Source organism: Epinephelus lanceolatus, chromosome 4, assembly GCF_041903045.1.
Source record: "Epinephelus lanceolatus isolate andai-2023 chromosome 4, ASM4190304v1, whole genome shotgun sequence".
NCBI lineage: Eukaryota > Metazoa > Chordata > Actinopteri > Perciformes > Serranidae > Epinephelus > Epinephelus lanceolatus.
The window spans coordinates 40310760-40328545 of record NC_135737.1 but is presented as its reverse complement, the minus strand read 5'-3'; the positions used below and the strand labels follow the sequence as shown (position 1 = coordinate 40328545).

Genomic DNA, 17786 nt, shown 5'->3' with positions numbered 1-17786 from the left:
CCAATCACAGCTGACAGATATCTTTCCCTTCTTCCGTAAACATCAGTCTGCAGCAAATACAGAAAAGTTGATCATTTGAGCTTTACATCTGTCCCACAGACGATAGGCCTACACACTAAACAGCACCAGGTAGAAGATCAGCTCTGCACTCAGGATTTCAGGAAAATAGGCTATGATGCAGTACTTGTTAAGGCTGCTTAGCAACCTCAGACACAACCTACCGCCACACTCTCGAAAGCTGACTCAAAAAATGCGCCAATCAAAAATAGCGCCCAGTGCCCGACCATCATTTTCCAAGTGGTTAAAGATGTGGCATGTGAACGGCCCCTAATCAGGTCATGATTTTCAGGAAAGAGACATTGCTGTTGAGTTTTTCAAATGTATTTTTTGGTGCTCTGAGCATCACAAGCTGAGTGAATCTAGACTGATAAATAGCACAACAGGTAAGAAGAAAAATGTGTACTTTTGATTTTGGGGGAACTGTCCCTTTAAGTGAGAAAAGGCAGGAAAAACTGAACACTAGAAAGCTTGTTTCATTTAGAAATACTCAAAATGACAGATAAAATACCTTCATTTTACAACAATTTCAAAACACACACAGACATGTCACATGACCTTGGTGAACATCAAACTTGCATAAAAGGTTTGAAGCATTCATTGTCCTTCCTTCTTTTTTTATTGTTTTATAAGAAAGCAGGGAAATTATTTTGTGTTTAGTGTCTGAACCTCTCAGTCGCAGTTATTGAGGCGTGCATACAAACAGTTGTTGTATCTGGTTATGCCACAGCTTTGCCAAAGTGAGCAGCGTCATCCAGCAATGACATCGTCACGACTCTGAAACCACATCTATCATCACAGTGTGACGCCATCTTGTGCAGTCTGTGTCAGTGGGTCAGCAAGCAAATTTTTGCTGATCTTGGAAGAGATGGGAGGTAAACGATGAGTGCGCTCATCTCGGGCTATACTTACTGCAGGCCCTCTAATCTGCTTTAAAGCCATGTGGATTTACAGCTGCGGGGACGGGAGTCATCCCAGATAAAACCCACATGTTTCAGCTTTAATTTGAATTCATCCTGACTGACTGACTGACAGATTTAAAATTATTTAAAATGCTTTCACAGTTCCAGCTGAACTGAGCACAACCCAGGTTCATTCACTCGATTCATTTGTCCTATTTCATGTCGGGGATGACACAGAGGTGTTGGTGAGCATTCAGATTTTTCTTTTTTTTTTTTTAGCTAAGGTTTACGTAATGGCTAAATTGTCACACAGTGTCTGGGTAATGGCAGTCAAATTGAAGCACTTGTGCTTTTTAAGCAGCTGCACAGATTTTGCTATTAATCATGATGGCACACAAGTAATGATGCCCAACCTCTGAAAGATGGCAGCTCCATTATAATGACAAATACTGCGGGAACAGAAGATGTAATCATAAAGTACAGTGGGAGAGACATACATACACAATGTGTTGCTATTACCACACAGCACAGTACATTAGGGTATGGATAGTAATTACGTGGAACATACAGTTTGACACTGTCCCATTTTTTATACTACATCTGCTGCAGCTCTGTGACACTCTGACATTTTGAGGTTTTCTGAGAGCAATAAGAATACTCTTCCACTCCACTTCTACTGCCACCGCCTATAGGTAGCCAGAGGCTGTGAGAAATTGCTGAGTAGTTTAAATATGCACTTAGAGACAGTCTGGCCTGCCCAACAAAAGACTAGGTAAAGGGGGAAATGGAGTGGAATTGCTTTTAGGTAGAAGCACTGCTTTAATATTCAGTTATATCAAAAAAACATTTCAGGTCTGGGTTTCCGTGGTTGAGTTATTCACAAAAACACTTTCAAAACACATAATGAAGAGCTCAAAGTGTCCTGGTATGTTTTCTGAGGATGGACGAGCAAACATCAAACCACAGTCTGAGAGCATATCTGGTTGGGAGGCTTTGAAAGAGGCCCAGAGAGCCTGCTGAACTGTACTGGGCTGTGTGGTGTGTCAGATGAGAGCGTCAGAACTCTGTTCTTCTGCCATGTCAAAAGACTTCACACTGTCTCTGCAGGGCCATTATTCAGATCCTACCGACCAAGATGAAAGCCTCTGGAACTTGTGATGACTCAGAGCCGGTCCAAAAGCCTTTCGCAAAACTTTGCAGAATTGGCAGAATATCAACCAAAAATCCACGTCCCCGAAGCTTTCCCCCCTTCACCTCTGCTCTGTCCCAAGCCAAAATGGGGACAAGATGATAATGACCCAACTGGCAGCCACTCAGCTCTCCCACTGTAGCATCATGAGTGAAAATGAAATTGATTTGAAAATCCTACACAGGCCCAGGCTGGAACAGAAGGGATTATTGTGCTGATTGTACTAATACTGTGTCCCTGCCCTCCCCCTCTCCCTCCCACTCTAATTCTACCCACCGTACTCTTCTTTCCTCCCTCTGTTTGTCTCTCTCTCTTTTCGGCCACCATTCTTTTCCTTTCACATTTTCCCCCTTTATTGTCCTCCTAAAGAAGCTCCCTCTTTTTCTCCCCCCTCATCTGACTTCATGTTCACTCTGTGAATCAGTTTAAAGACAACACAGCTGGACAACTCAATGCTGGCAGAGAGAAAAAAGAGGAGATGAAGAGATAGAGGGACTGAGAAATGCCTAGGGAGGCTCGAAACTGTAAAAAAAAAAAAAATAAGGCAGCACTCCGATGTGATGAGCTGTAGAGAGAAACACAGAGTCCCCCCTGAGGGCTGGACATCCCAAATTTTGTTGCGCTGTTGCCCTCTGCCCGGAAATCCAGAAATTGATCTGTTTTTTCTGTTTTCCTCCCTCCGCTTGGAATACAGCCTGGACTGTATTGCCCACAGCATCACTTTACCAAATCTTTGTACTGTCTGTGAAAATGAATATCTGCGCTGTGTCTCCATCATAACCTCATGTGACAGCAGGAAGTGTTGATTACAGGTCCGTTTTTAAACACTATGCACACGTATGTGGCCATGTTTTAACTTTTTACATCAGTGATGTCTACGATACTTCATCAACACAGGACAGGTTAGCTCTCATGGAGCCTCACAAACACAGGTAAACAAAGGATCAGAACGATGTGTGACTGTACCAGGTGGTAGCACCAGCTGCCACCTTAATCAAACTCTCTTTGTAAAAAACGTTGCTCGTACCCCGACGTCGTTTCATCACAGTCCATTTTTTCCCTCCCATTTCTCCCTTTCGAACTGTCATTTGTCTCTTCCTGTTAATTGTTTGCCAGTATGTTAAATACATGACATGAATGTGCACATTTACAGGTGTGGAGCTTTCATTTTAGCAATCAATAATGCAGTGGCACTACATAGTTATAATGCGCCCTAATGAGAAACAGGGTGTCTTAGCTTTTATGTTATATCCGCTTGCAGATGTGCCCAGCTTGTCAGTCTTAAGATATTTTGCACTGAAACTAACTACTGCCATTTTGTCTCGTTACATAATTAAACAGAGACTCGATATTGGACAACATCAACATACACATTACCCAGCAATCATCGTTACATATCTGTATATGATTTTAGTTTTAATAGTTTATGTAGAAGACATATAAAACTTGTTATAGATTACCAGAAAACCATGATGGAGACGGGTTGGCCTTTTGAGGGCACATACAGAAAATCACACCATTTTCCAAGAGGCAATCCGGCCCCTCAATCCCAAGGGGCCCCGGTGCAGCCGCACTGCCTGCACCTTCTATATTTACACCCCTGCAGCAGTGCCAGTCCTGTTGCTGATGTATTTTTTCAATCATTTCTGCAACTCTCTCACAAGGCAGCTACGGTTTGTTTAAGGTTATTCTATGCATGGTTTTCCTAAAATAAAACAAACAAACAGAAAAACAATGTATAGACTCATACTAAAAATAATCCCACCCAGTCATCACTCATGACCCACTACTGTGTAGCAGCGTATTTATCTGCAGAGACTCTGATTATTTTCTTCTTATTTTGCTGTGTTCGGGATGTTCCTAAACCAGCGTGCAGGTGGGGTCAGGACTTTATATTAAGGTAGCAGCCAGGTGCCAGACCATAAGCAGGACGCATCGACGAGGGAGCTACGAAAATCACAGACACAGCACCAAAAAAATAATAAATAAAAATAAAACAAATATCATGAGACATGACACCAAGCTGTTGTTCAGTTTCGCTGGCAATGCTGTTTACAAACAAGAGCAAAGTTCCTGCACAGTATACCTTTAAGGCGAGGTTAAGGTAGGGCTGGGCGGTATGACCTAAAATTTATATCACGGTATAAATCGAATCCCTTCACGGTAACGGTATATATCGCGGTATAAATTTAAGTGTAAAAGTTATAATAGAAGTGTTTCTGAATGGGTTTTGTAGTCCCTTAGCAAAGCTAAATTGATAAAAAAAATAAAACAACAACAAAAAAAGCAAAGATATAATGTATTTTTTAGAGCATTTATTGTGCAGAATGCAGATCTCAAAACTCAAAATTAAAACCCAGTACTCTATGGTGCAAAATGTCCCCTGGGATCTATATCAAAAGGTAATTTCCTTCTTTTAGCAAAATCCTAAATGACTGAGTTGTGTTTTTTCCACCTGGACCTTTATGCTCTGCCATTTCTCCTCTAATCATCACGCTGTAACCTGTGACATGCTGCTATGATACCACAACTATCACACATTCACATATGGAGTTTTTTGTGGAGCCCCTAGCATCACATAGGTTTACATTACCAAAGGTTTATGACAAACTCTCTTGCCGAAAACCAACTCCCGTGTGCGCATGGCGAGAGAGGAGAGGGAGAGACGCTGTGCTGCTGCCAGAGGAGACACTGAATGAGTTCCCTCTGAGCGGTAAGTCGCTAAAAGAGTCTGAGAAGTCCGGGGCTGTTCATAAGACATTAACTCACTCACTCACAAGTTCTCCAGCAACACATGTTGCACGTGCTACGCTAAATCACGGATGTGAACCAGCTCCTCTTGCTCCGCTGTCTCTGTGCTCGCAGCCATTTTCACACTGAGGCAGGTGCGATGACGTCATCGACGATAGGACGGTAGAGCGCAAATCTCTACCGTGGGCCAAATTTATATCATTTGTACCGTCTACCGCATATACCGTGCAGCCCTAGGTTAAGGTTAGGGAGTCATCAGCGTTTGAGTTAAAGGGGTCATTTTGAATTACTGAGCTTTGAGGAGAGCAGCATGAAATTGGACATGCTAAGTGTCCATCCGCAGCCTTGAACTTGACACCCTTACTCTCACTACATCAAAACTGCTCCCTGCATTGGTACTGAATGTTGCACTGGACTTGAATTGTGCACTGCCAATTATACCTGGCAACACATTCTCACTCTGACCACCTCACATATCGATGTTTGGTCATGGACTTTCTGCATCCAGATACAAAGTGAAAGGTGAAAGGTACCCTGGGTGCACTGGTTGTTGATCTTCTGGGATGCCGTGTCAAGTTCTGCCTGTTAGATGCATTGCCTTCTTTCAAATACACTTCTGTTTATACAGGAAATTTACCGTTAACATACAGTCTCTTTCAAAATAAACGCACTACGTCAGTACAACAACGCCAATTGACATAACTTTTCCTCAAACAACTAACGCACATGGTTGGGTTTAGGAAAAAAGAACAGGGTTTGGCTGTATCATCTTACGGGACACGAACACCGCTCTCCCGGGGGAAAGTTGGAGTCTGTTGGACCCATCCACCACCTTTCCCATCTGCCCTACTCGGACTCTCACTGCCTTAACTTTTGTTCTTGTCCCACCGGGTTTCCCCCTGACACCACAGAGTAACATTAAACTATGAGGGCGAATGGCCGCATATCATGCTGACGTTAAAAGACGTCATTTTTTCATCAGTGTCTGACGCCACAAGTCATTGCCCAAGCGCCAGATTTCGACGACTTTGGAGAGGTTGTAGAGCATTGTTCTGCACTGTAAACTCAGATGTTACAGATAATAGACCGTCAAAATTACAACCCTGACAGCAGGAACCAATTTGGACCGAAGTTCCTCTGTTAGCAAAGGCAGGTATCAGATTCAGCAGTACCAGGCAGGTTCTGTTTGTCTGACTGTAAAAATACCATTGCATTTATCAAGAGATGTGCTTTCATAGATTTGGAATAAAACAAATTAACAAATAAGCCATTTGTTTTGATTTATTCTGTCATCACAGAGTATATTTTTATATAAAAAAACAGAGCATGACTTTAGGTTAGTCTTTTTTTAATAGTTTAGAGATTCTGTATTATATGAACGAAATTATTTTTATAACAGCCTCCAGATAGAGTTACTGTTTGCTTTCAGCACATGTGTTGTAGGATTGGTACCAGGTGTACTGTGAAAATGAGCAATCATCTTTCCTCACAGTAGGGCATGCTGGGACTCAAAGCTAATTTCCAAAAACCTTAACATCTTTGTTTCCATGTTGGAGAGCACGGTTCCGTGTGGGGCGGCTGATGCACACCGCAGCACTCAAAGATCCATCAGCCTTTAGAGTTCAATAGTTGAGATTTTAATAATGCAAATGAAACTGGCTGTATTCTCAGGCACTGTGAATCATATCGGAACTCGAATTAGACTAACATCGTGTCTTATGTAGTGTCTGAGCCCCTAGCAGATTTCACATACATAATAATCTGGCTGACTCTGACTCAAATTAAAGGCAGAGTTCTGGGGTAAGTTTTGACAAAGATCCTCTGGGGCAAAGCACAAGTGCAGAATCATCTTCCCGGAAAGTAACAAGCCAGGCAGAGTGTATTGTCAAAGCGCAGATAATTGACCCAGAGGAGAGCAATCACAGAGACTGTGTCATTAATGCTTTAATAAGCAATTGTCAATTATCAGGGCTTTCGCCTGACATTGCAACCTTCCCCAGGCAACTACATAGGGAGGGACTCGAAAAAAAAGCAATTAAAAAGTAAACTATTGTGGCTCAGAAATGGCTCGAAGAAACGTGGGGGGAAACTTTTCTTATTCTTCTCCTCAGATTCATATTCTGACTCGCTGAGGGAGAGAATGGTCTGATTTCACTTGTTGGCATCATCCTTGTAAAAAAAAGCCAAAAAAAAGGCTAAGTCACCATGGAAGGGCGCTCTAATATATGGGATGTTTTTCAGTTGACCTAAATCTTATAGGTCTGAAACATGACAGCTGGGATACAGGCCTAGATTTTATATGCTTGGACTTATGTTCACGGTTTCCAGGGGCAAATTTCACTTCAAGAAGATACAAATTTTCAAATAAAACTCCCCCTTTAGAGAGCAAAAGGCAGCTCGGGGACAAATGTAAGACCCAGATAGTCGGCAATCTTTGAACTCAACACAGAGTCACCAGATCATTAAAACTGTAGAGAAGTTAGGATGCTGCATGCTGATGTGGTTACTTCCGAGTAAAGCGTGTTACACAAGACAGACTAAAGATCCAGAGACACTATATTACAAAACCTGAACACTGATATTGTGGCGCTTTTAATCCCGCAGCCTACTGTACGTCACATGAGCTCTAAATCACTCCACATGACACACACTGGCTTGAAATTGTTTATCTAAGACAGTCCAACATAGTTACTGTCTTCAGAGGAATAATCTCTGTCAGATTAACCCCTACATGACCCCTTTAGGCAAAGGAGTTGAAAGGTTAGAGCTCAATCTTTACATCACATGCTGACTAAAAGAAAGGCATGCTACCACTGAATTCCACTCTTGTAAGACATAAGAGAAATCAATTTAGACTCAATACTGTTCCCTATAGGCACCACAGACAGTTGCTGGAGATATCTGTCAATATTTAGTTTATGTTCACTTTTGATGGCGTCTGAGGGGGAAATGAGATTCTGTGAACAAAGCAATGTGTCGCAGCACGCTGAAAAGAAGTCGGCTACCGTAAGCGAGCCTGTCACAACAAAGTATTGGCAGATATTTGAATGGAACGTTCCATTATTAATTTAGTCTGATCTCTAAATCTAGAGTATCTACACCGTGGCCTGTAATGCATTGCGCTCCCTTAAATGTGGTGTTTAAAGTTTACCTTGCAAGCTGAAGTTATGCATTAAATATTCATGTACTCATGACACAAATAAATCCATTAAGCTTAAATATATACATTCGACACAGGCTTTCACGGTGAGTCACTGTAGTGCCGCCAATCTGAAAGTCTTAAGCATAAAGAGAAAAGCCTTAGTTTTCCTATTTATTCAGCATGGCACAGCTCCTGGTAAAAATATATTTCCTTTCTCATTTTAGTAGCGAGGCCTGCCGCTGTGTGTTCTGTCACAGCAGTTGTTTGGCCACACATTGTTTCTCTATTCCAGCATCTCTCCTCTTGTGCCATGAATGTCACGACTGCAGCCACAGGCTCCACTAAAGGAGCACAGGCCTTATTACGCCCCCAGGTCACCAATATCCCCTCAGCTTTCACAAAACCCAGCTTATGGAATCAGATACACTGTGTAGCTCGACAAATTACTAGCCGACGGCCTCCCACCCCTGCTCAAAGTTCTCGCATTTTAGCCCTCGTGTTTTTTTCTTTTTTCTTTATTCCCTCCCCACCCCCGTATCCAATTTGTCAGGTGGAAACAGGGTGTGAAAAATGGTTGTGTTTTCCAATGGAGCCATGGGGGTCTGAGTTGCAGTTTATCGTAGCCTGACTGACAATAAATAAGACTGATCACTAATGCCAACAAGATACGTAAATTATAAACAACAAATTAATTATGACGCTCCCTGAGTGCTTACCACGGATAATTATTCAAGGATCGTTTATCAGAGATAATGGTTAAAATAGCGGACTTAAGGTGCGAGTGTTTTCTTGGAAGGGGAGAATCTCATTTGGCTCCGGCTCGGTGCAAAAAAGCCCGCCACCACCTCTGAAGGAGACAGACCGACTGGGTGACTAAACGGCTGAATATAGCAAAGACGCACTCAATTGGATTTGGAAAAGTGAAACAAATAGCTGTGACCCCCGGTGAGTTCAACAGTAACTGAGTCAATTGACTAATTTGATCAGCAGGTGCCTGAATGGATGGCACCTGGTTGCGAGAAGGAATCCATTAAAGAGATTTATCCTTTGTGTGTGTGTGTGTGTGTGTGTGTGTGTGTGTCTGTGTGTTTGTGCGCGTGCACCTATAAGCAGGCTCAAAGCACATGTGAGGCAACGTGCTTGTGTGTGTCTGTTTGTGAATCTGCAGGCTCTCTGACAGGACTGTGTTAAAGGTGCATCCCATAATTGCATTCTATATTCTCACAGTCATTAGACTGGGTGCTGGTACTGTAAATAAAGCATGGCAGTGAGGAGAGGACAGAGGGAGTATGAGAGAGAGAGGGAAAAGTCAATGTGATTGAGTGTTCTGTATGCAGCCTATTATACCACTGGACATCACAACAGTGCATCCCATTTTGTGTGTGTGTGTGTGTGTGTGTGTGTGGATGGGGTGCACTGAGGCCGGGGGTGTGCATGTGCAAAGCCCCTTGTTTACAAAAAAACAACCCAATCTAAATCTCCTTACATTTATAGCCTGCCACAAACACATGGCTCGGATCACGTGGTCCCACTGACATCTGCCCAGCAGTATCACAATACCACAGAGTTGACAGCTTGCATTGTCTAGGAAGTGATTAAGTGGGATGTGGGGCTATTATGGACACAAAAACCGGACTCCACGCAACACACACAACTGGATTTGCTAGACTGGAGCTGCTTTATGTTGACGGGGGCTGCAGACAGGGATGAACAGCGATGGGAGTTAAATGAACGTCTCTCTGGCACTGATGCTACTTCACCTACTTGTCCCCCCACAGGCTGCAATTAATCTTTTCTAAACATCCCGCGGTAATTCGCAAAATCCAAACAGGACTGCACAGTTCTCTGTCTCCTCGCATCATCCTCTTATCTGAGTCTAGAGTCCCTGTCTTTGCCGTTAATCCACTCACAAACAGCATCTCCGGACAGCGTGACGCACTTCGATGTACCCAAGCTCCTGAATTAAGCAGAATAATGAAAAAGGAGTCGGTGACCACAGCTTTGGTGCTTCGTGCGTCATGTCAGGGAAGGCGTTTGACATTTTTGCTCCAGTCATGTAAATGCTCCCTGAGGAAGGATGTTGCATATTTGTCTCTGCAAATCTATATGTAATTCTATAGGAATAATGGTCGAGCACTATGAAGTCATTTAGATGTTGTGCATGTTATAGAAGCACTACAGCGTTTTTTGTCAGGACTGGATGGTAAAATAAAAGTTGAGGACCGAAGCACATCAACTCTCCACACACGTCCCACCTCCGTTTACTTCTCCGTAGTCGTGCGGAAAATTTAAGTTAACTGCATCAAATGCGGAGACAAAAACAAGTAAACATATTTCCCTTCATAAATGAACAGTCCTTAAAATGATCCCCTTTGCTGCTACGATCTGCACCATGCAGCCGAGCAGCCCGCGGGGGAGGATGCTGCTGCTGTGCATCCGGATGGAGACAGGAGGAGGAGGAGGAGGAGGAGAAGGAAAGTTGGAAGACGACTCTTACCTTATGATCGCTGTGTCGCCCTGGCGGATGGTGATGTTGTCGGTGGCCCGCTGCATATCCACACTCCGGACGGGGAATCCTGTGGGGATAAGACACAGCAGTCTGAAAAAAGAAGCCTGCAATTGCCTCCAACACGATTTGCGTCCGACTTGCATTTTAAAGCACAGGAGCGCGCTGTTCGGGGAGCTATAGATCCAAGGGTAGAAAAAAAGGGGGGAGGGAGGAAGAAGAGTAGTTGTCCAGACTTGTCGGAAAACGCGGGATGCCTTTAAGTCCAAAAACAGTCCGGGAGGGATGAGTGATGCGGGTTTCCTAAAGGACTTTCGGGACGAAAACGTGCGGTGGTGCGCGGGGTCCTCGCTCTATAGTCCACTGATGCGTAATGCTCTCTGCGTAAAGGGACGGCACAGGCAGTAACTGCGATGGAGTGAGGCAGGCTTCTGTTCAGAGTCTGAGAAAATCTCCCTCCCCCCTCCACCACCACCATCACCATCTCTCTCCTCTCTCTCTCTCAGATTATCCAGCCGTCTGGCTGTGATGCTCCCCTTATTGGTTGTCAGGACAACAGCACCACCTGAGGTCCCTTTCAGTGAGACACAACTGAGTGACTGAGGAATACTGGCAAAAGGAGGTAAGGGGGGAAAAAGGATGTTGAGATTTTTTTAAGGATAAGTAAACAGGTGTTACACAGAGATACATAGCAGTATAGATGTCTCTGGAATTTTTGGACACATGTCCCAGAAGGAAAGAACACACTGGTCCAGCGAATGTGCTCAAAGCCAACAATCCTGACCAGGAGTCTCATATGTAAAGGCCTGAAAGAGGATATATGCCACTTCCCACGCAAAAGTTGTGATCTATAAAAACAGACTTGATGAGAGAAACTTTGACCCATGCTTACTGACATTTTGGAGACAGAAAATTGGCGACGCAGATGGTGAGGTGGAAGCCTGATTGTAGAAATTGTCTAATATTTCTTGGCACACGTGCATTTTTTATTTGGATCCTATGTATTGTTTTATAAATGAGATCCCAGCTTCACAGGGGAGAGTATATACACAACTAAGTGAAGGTGGGCTGGAGGTGAAGCCCACCAGAGAGATACTTTCCCAGTGCAGATCACTACAGCATCACTTTATCATCAGTCTTCAAACAAACTAAATGCTCACAGGTATCCAGTTATCTAGAGCAGCGGCTCTGAGCATTTTCACACCAAGCAGATTTGCATTGGACCATGAACCCTCCAATGGATAAGACTTCCTGTAATTAATTATGATTTAGTGTGGTAAATTACATAAGTTAAGGTTTGGTGCAGTGAAACCTATTATTTAGGGGGAAAAAGCAGTTATAGTTCTTGATTCTCCTGTTTGAATTCAATGATTTTCACATTGTAACCACTGTCAAGGACTCTGAAACACATTTTTTGGGAACATTACTGCATAAAATATTGTATTCTCTGCTTATTCTCACCATGTTATATTCTTCCCCTTTACAGCTAAAATGAATTAGTGGAAAAGGAGAGATGAAAAACAGATTGAGGAGCGCTAACACTCTGTTGACCATGAACGGGGCGAGGCTCAGCCGCAGATAGCTTAACCAGACATAATCACCTCTTGTCTAGACCGCCACAACTGCCATAAGGCTGTAGCTTGGTAGGCAATTACATCCACTTTCAACCTTAGCAAGGACACAAGTTTTGAAGGTGTGCGCCTTCCCAATTCGACAGAAAATGTTAATGCAGACTGAGCTGCTCATTTTGCCACTTGCCAATCAAGCAGCGGCTTAATAGGCCATGATCTAAAGCTCATTCGACGATGTGCTTAATGAACTGCAGAGTAACAATCAAGGCAGTGCACTAAGCATTTTATTTGATTCTGGAAATACATTAATACTAATGTGAATCGTTGTCATTCATTGCACAGTGTTTTTTTTTTTTGTTGTTTTCTCTCTGGAGGTGTTTGGTAAATAAATTTGATCCTGACACATTACAAGTTTTAATTCTACTTTGCACATAGATACAAGTACAGGACACAGTGAGGACCCCATTATATGAACTGAATGTAGAACAATTACAAATGATGATAACATTGCACCAGGTTGCGTGTTTCTGGCCTTATCTCTGAACATAATGCAATTTTTCTGTGCACACACTGGAAGGAGTAATCCTGTTGTGAGCACCAGCAGCCTGATTGAACCAGAACGAGGTGGTGTGGTTAAGTATGGAAGAGGATTAGGGCCACGTGAGAAAATTATTTGAGTTTTGAGTTTAAAGTCAGAACTCTGAGAATAAAGTGAGAATTCAAAGACTGAGTCAGGATTTTGGGTTTAAACTCAGGATTTTGATGTTATTTTCAAAAAATCAATCTTTAAACTCAGAACTCGAGTAAGTTTTTTCACATTTGGCCTCATTCCTCTCCCGTAGTTAAAGCGGTTTCACACCAAGAATGTATTTTCCTCTGAAAAATTTGTTTGTTAATTTATCAAAACTGATCTGGTGGGATCTTATAAGGGCTTGTGCACCCCTAAGGTACATTCCAGTGGGATAAAAATATTTGGACGGACCCTGATTTAAGCAGATTTTCACCTGCACCAATATATGTTTAAACATCCCGGTCTCACGCTGAAGTTGTTGAAAAGTGGTGCTTCAGCAAGGACTTGCAGCATCAGACACAGATGAAAAAGCCCTCCTTTAACTTCGGCACGATGCGCAGCCTGTCACCATTATAGTTTAATGGCACTCGGCAGCAGCAGGAGGGATGGTGGATAGGTCCAGCAAACGCCGACCTTCACTTGGGAGAGTGTTAGAGTGTGTTAAGTGTTCGGGCCCCTTAAGATTATAAAGTCAAACCCTGTTCTTTTTTCCTAAACCTAGCCACGTGATTTCGTTGCCTAAACCCAACCACACGTGTTTGTTGTTGAAGGCCAAAAAAAAAAAAAAAGTTTGCCCAATAAAATCCTATGCTTCAACTGATGTTATTACCTCCAGGTGATAGCTAGCTTGCTGCCAAAATGGCGGAATGTCTTATCAAATTGGCTTCTCAATACCCGATACTGTTCGACAAACACAAGGACAACTTCCTTAAAAAAATCAAATAAAGGACGATATATGGCTTGAGATTACCCAGCAGCTGGGATACACATGATGATGACAAATTGTTGATAAGCACCTGCTAATGTTATATGTCAGTCATGGAAAGAGGGTAGCCACAACAGCTAGCTTTAGCATCAAATGTGGGGTCAAATTAGTTCATGTATTGTGGAGTTAACGTTAGCCCCCTTCTCCATCCGATGGGCATGAGCATTATTATTTTTTATGATGAAAATGGAAAATGGCAATACAGAAAATTCAAACTGAAACCAATGTGCATAGTTGTCATGCATAGCTGTGATGCATAAATGCAGTGCGGAATACAGAATATCCACATCAGATTTTCTGCATTCCCCACTGCATTTACACACTGCATTGGTGAGAAATGGCCTTCAAGCCCCATTAGCATCAGCAAATTTTAAGCTCCAAATCAGACGCATACTTTAGTTTTACAGCCGCCTCTTCAGCAGCTGTAGCCTACTGCGACATGTAGGCTTTAGCTAGATTAGAGAAAATGGAAGTGTGGTAGACGTAAGCACGGCTGAAAAGGAATTTCAGTGAGGGAACTGATATGGAGGGGTGTTTGGAGGTGCTAATGTTAGTGCATTAGTTAAGAAGCACTAAAATGTTTTCATGGAGGCATGCTTGCAGAGCTGCTCCCAACTTGGCCCTTAATAATCAGTGCCTCTTATTTCCTCAAAGCTTCTGAGGGTTTTAGCTATCTTGGAGATTGCACAGTTTATGAAAGAGCATATGCATTAAGACCACTTAAAAAGGGACTACTGGGCTCTGAAGAGAAGAGAAGAGGTACTCCTTTGCATACAGATTTATACAGGAATGGCTCCCATGTGACTTGTAGCTATATTTTTAGTTAGAAATTCTCAGTGGCCTGTCGGTGATCAGAGAAATTTGTGTGTGTGTGTGTGTGTGTGTGTGTGTGTGTAATTAGTTGCAATCTTCCTCGTATGGAGGAGGGGAGGCCAGAGACACAGCGGCTTTAACCAGTTCACAACAAAAGGCCAGTGATCTCTCGCTCTACCCCACACTGGAGAGCACACAAACACACACACATAGACAAACTGAGCGCTGGAAGACAGAGGGGTTATTATCATGCAGGTGGGATGCTCTGGGTTGGTTGGTGTTGTGGTTTAGACAGCAGAACTGGTCATACATTCTGCTGCAGAGTGCACAATAGAAATACATAATGCAATTTAAGTAAATGCGACAATTGATGTGCAAAAATACGTGTCCTATTCAGGGAACAGTGACAAGTTAGCTGTTAGCATTAAACACATCTTAACACCCTCCATTTAAGACAGTTGACAGCCAAATAAATAGAAGATGACACACTCTAAGCTCAGAGGTAAAAATCCTTTATTATTGAAATTTGTTTCGCTGGTGATATTTACAGCTCATTTGTCTATATAATTCAGGAACAATGACAGGTGTGTGTCGTGCATATATACAGTAGCATAAACATGCCAGCTTTTCTTGTACTGCACACAGAGCCAAGAGGATTTTTGAGGACAATAATAGCGCTAATGTGTGATACAGTGAGGAAAAATATACAATAATTGGTATCTTCGAGGACAGGCAGCGCAGTCTGTGACAGATAAAGTGATGAAAAAACAATGGTATAAAGGGGAATTAACTTCTTTGAGGGGAAAGCAGAGTATGATCTATTATTCAATTCTGTGTAGTTCAACTTGAGAAGGTGATCTCAAGGAACGCCCCAGGAAGCGACTTTATTGAAACACACCAGAGACTAATGTAATATAACTAGAAATCGTGTCTCTGCCTCTGTGCGCTTGGCAATGGGACGATCAAGCTGCATCATAAATTACGCCGATGCCCGTTAGAAACCGGATTCAAACTTGCAAATCGCTCTAATATTTGTTACTAATACGTGACTCACATTCTAGTATTATATAATTTTTTTTGTTACTTATGGTCTGCGTCAAAGGGCAGCCACCATAAAGTGATTTTATTAATACATATTATGAGGTGCTCTGACTTTCTCCCTATCTCATTAGTCATAATGACTCCAGCAGAGCGACTGCACGGCCCCTCTGATCAAAGAGGAAGAACTTATAACAGCAGAGAGAAATGCAGTGTTATGACTCTGATGTAAAGACACAGAACCCAGACTTTAAACTAAATTCCCATGTACTGTTTCTAAGATGTTCATTCAGTATTTGCAAGTGTTAAATAAAGACATCAGAGAATCCATATGTGGCATGGAAACGTCATGGCACCTGCTATGCTGAGTCAGAGCCGGATTGACTCATAGAGATTGTACTTTTCTGAATAGGTCTTAATTCTTAATAGAAAAGATACTTGCTTGAATGAGCACAGTGTCTTTACAATCAGAAAATGATTGGATATTGTACACAAAATCGTAAATGACTGGTCCAAAAATATTTTCTTTCTGGGGGTAATTGTAGAGCTAATACGTATAATTAACGATCTCACAACAGACATTCCAGTTTCATGCTGTGTTAAAATACAGTGTAAGAATAGAGCATAGCAATTACTTACAATAATTTGCTTTACAGTCTACTTCAAGTGAGCAGCAGCCAGCGTGAGATGGATGATTTACATGTACCGTTCTGTGTACCAGTGAACCAGTGTACAGACTTAGCTTTCGTCTCACAAAATTGGCCGTTTACGATCAAAATCAACGACATGATGGAGCAGGATGACATCAGTACGGCTTCTTGCCTCCACCTTTGGGAGTGCCCTTCAATAAAGCAGATGTAACCATAAATTTTAAGAGCGACAATGACTGCACATTATTTCGTAACATCATACCATGACCTGGATTTCATCAGTATTACCTGGATCCATCATCACTGCCTAGATTTCATCATTGGCTGTTTCTCTCTGTTATAGTTTTTCCATCCAGACATCTATTGTAGGTTATACTCTCTCATTGCAAATGCTTTATGGAAAAAAATCAGTGTGTTTATGTCAAGGCTTTCTTAGTGGACAGTGACACCATAGAGACACTCCACTGATGGGTAGTTTGATCTACGGCTGGGCAATTAATTGAAAAATAATCAAAACCGACATTTAGAAACTCTAATCGACTTAATCTTGCTCATGTCAATTAATTGTGGTGTTCACTGTTGCCATGACAGTAAAGGTTGCATATCTTTAAGGAATTTGAAAACTTGTCTCCAGTGATCATTTTAACCCAAACCATGATCTTTTCATAATTCTAATCAAGTGGGTTTTGTGCCTGAACTAGACATTAAACACAGCGTCACACCTTAAAACATCATTATTTTCACTCCCTAAAGATACTCATGTGTGAAAATATCACAAAATATCCAGGTGTGAGGGCAGTGTAAAATACAAAACAAAAGAAACTGAAAAAACATAATTGTTCATCAAGGGTGGAGATAATCATTCATTAATCGTAATTGAGGTTAAAATTTCAATTAATCGTGATTTTGATTTTTGCCATAATCGCCCAGCCCTAGTTTGATCCACTGATGGGTGGTTCGGGTCTTTCAAAGTGAGGATGTATTAGGTACTTATCCATTATCAGTGTATTACCTATAGATGATGGCGATCAGCATGCCCCCAGTTTGAAGAAGCAGGCAAGAGTACCACCTGGGAAGCTAAGCAATATGCTGCTGTGGATGCTGAGCAGCAGCAAAACATATTTTAGCTACCTTAAAAAAAAATGATAATATTAGTTTAAGTGTACACTACATTAAGAATATTTTCACTGCTTTACCTTGCAGGCAGACAACCCTTTCTGATGGAGAACTTAAAGGGAAATTTCGGTTTATTTCAACCCATCTCCTATCGTCCTAAATTTGTTTCAAGTCACTAGTGACATAGAAATAATAGTTAGCATGTTAGCCGTTAGCCTAGATACAGCTGTAGCGTCAGACCTGTTAAAACGTAAGTGAACGGGCATCCTTTCAAGTGCAAAGTTAGTCCACTAAACAAGCTTTTTTTCCACAAAGACCGCCTCATATCGTTAGGATAAATGTCAGAGAACATATAGAAAACGACATGTAAACATGTTGTCTTACCTTACCAGTGCGCTGCCGTGTTTGTTTATCCCTTTAGCTCTGCTTTCCAAAGCGCGGCCGAAATATCGCAAGAACAAACAGCGATCTCATAGCGTGCCTGAACAAGCAGCA

At 42.2% G+C, this 17786-nt stretch overlaps 1 protein-coding gene across 4 annotated transcripts in view; it reads right to left on the bottom strand.

Moving 5' to 3' along the window:
- lsamp (limbic system associated membrane protein) overlaps window positions 1–17786 on the bottom strand; it is a 754238-nt gene that overhangs the window by 269929 nt on the left and 466523 nt on the right. For 3 of the 4 annotated variants that reach the window (XM_078167295.1, XM_078167294.1, XM_033630981.2), the window contains exon 2: window positions 10539–10617. In XM_078167295.1, coding sequence (XP_078023421.1) covers window positions 10539–10617 — 79 coding nt within the window. Of the gene's footprint in view, window positions 1–10538; window positions 10977–17786 lie in introns of those variants that run through there. The other variant, XM_033630980.2, reaches the window with a different exon arrangement.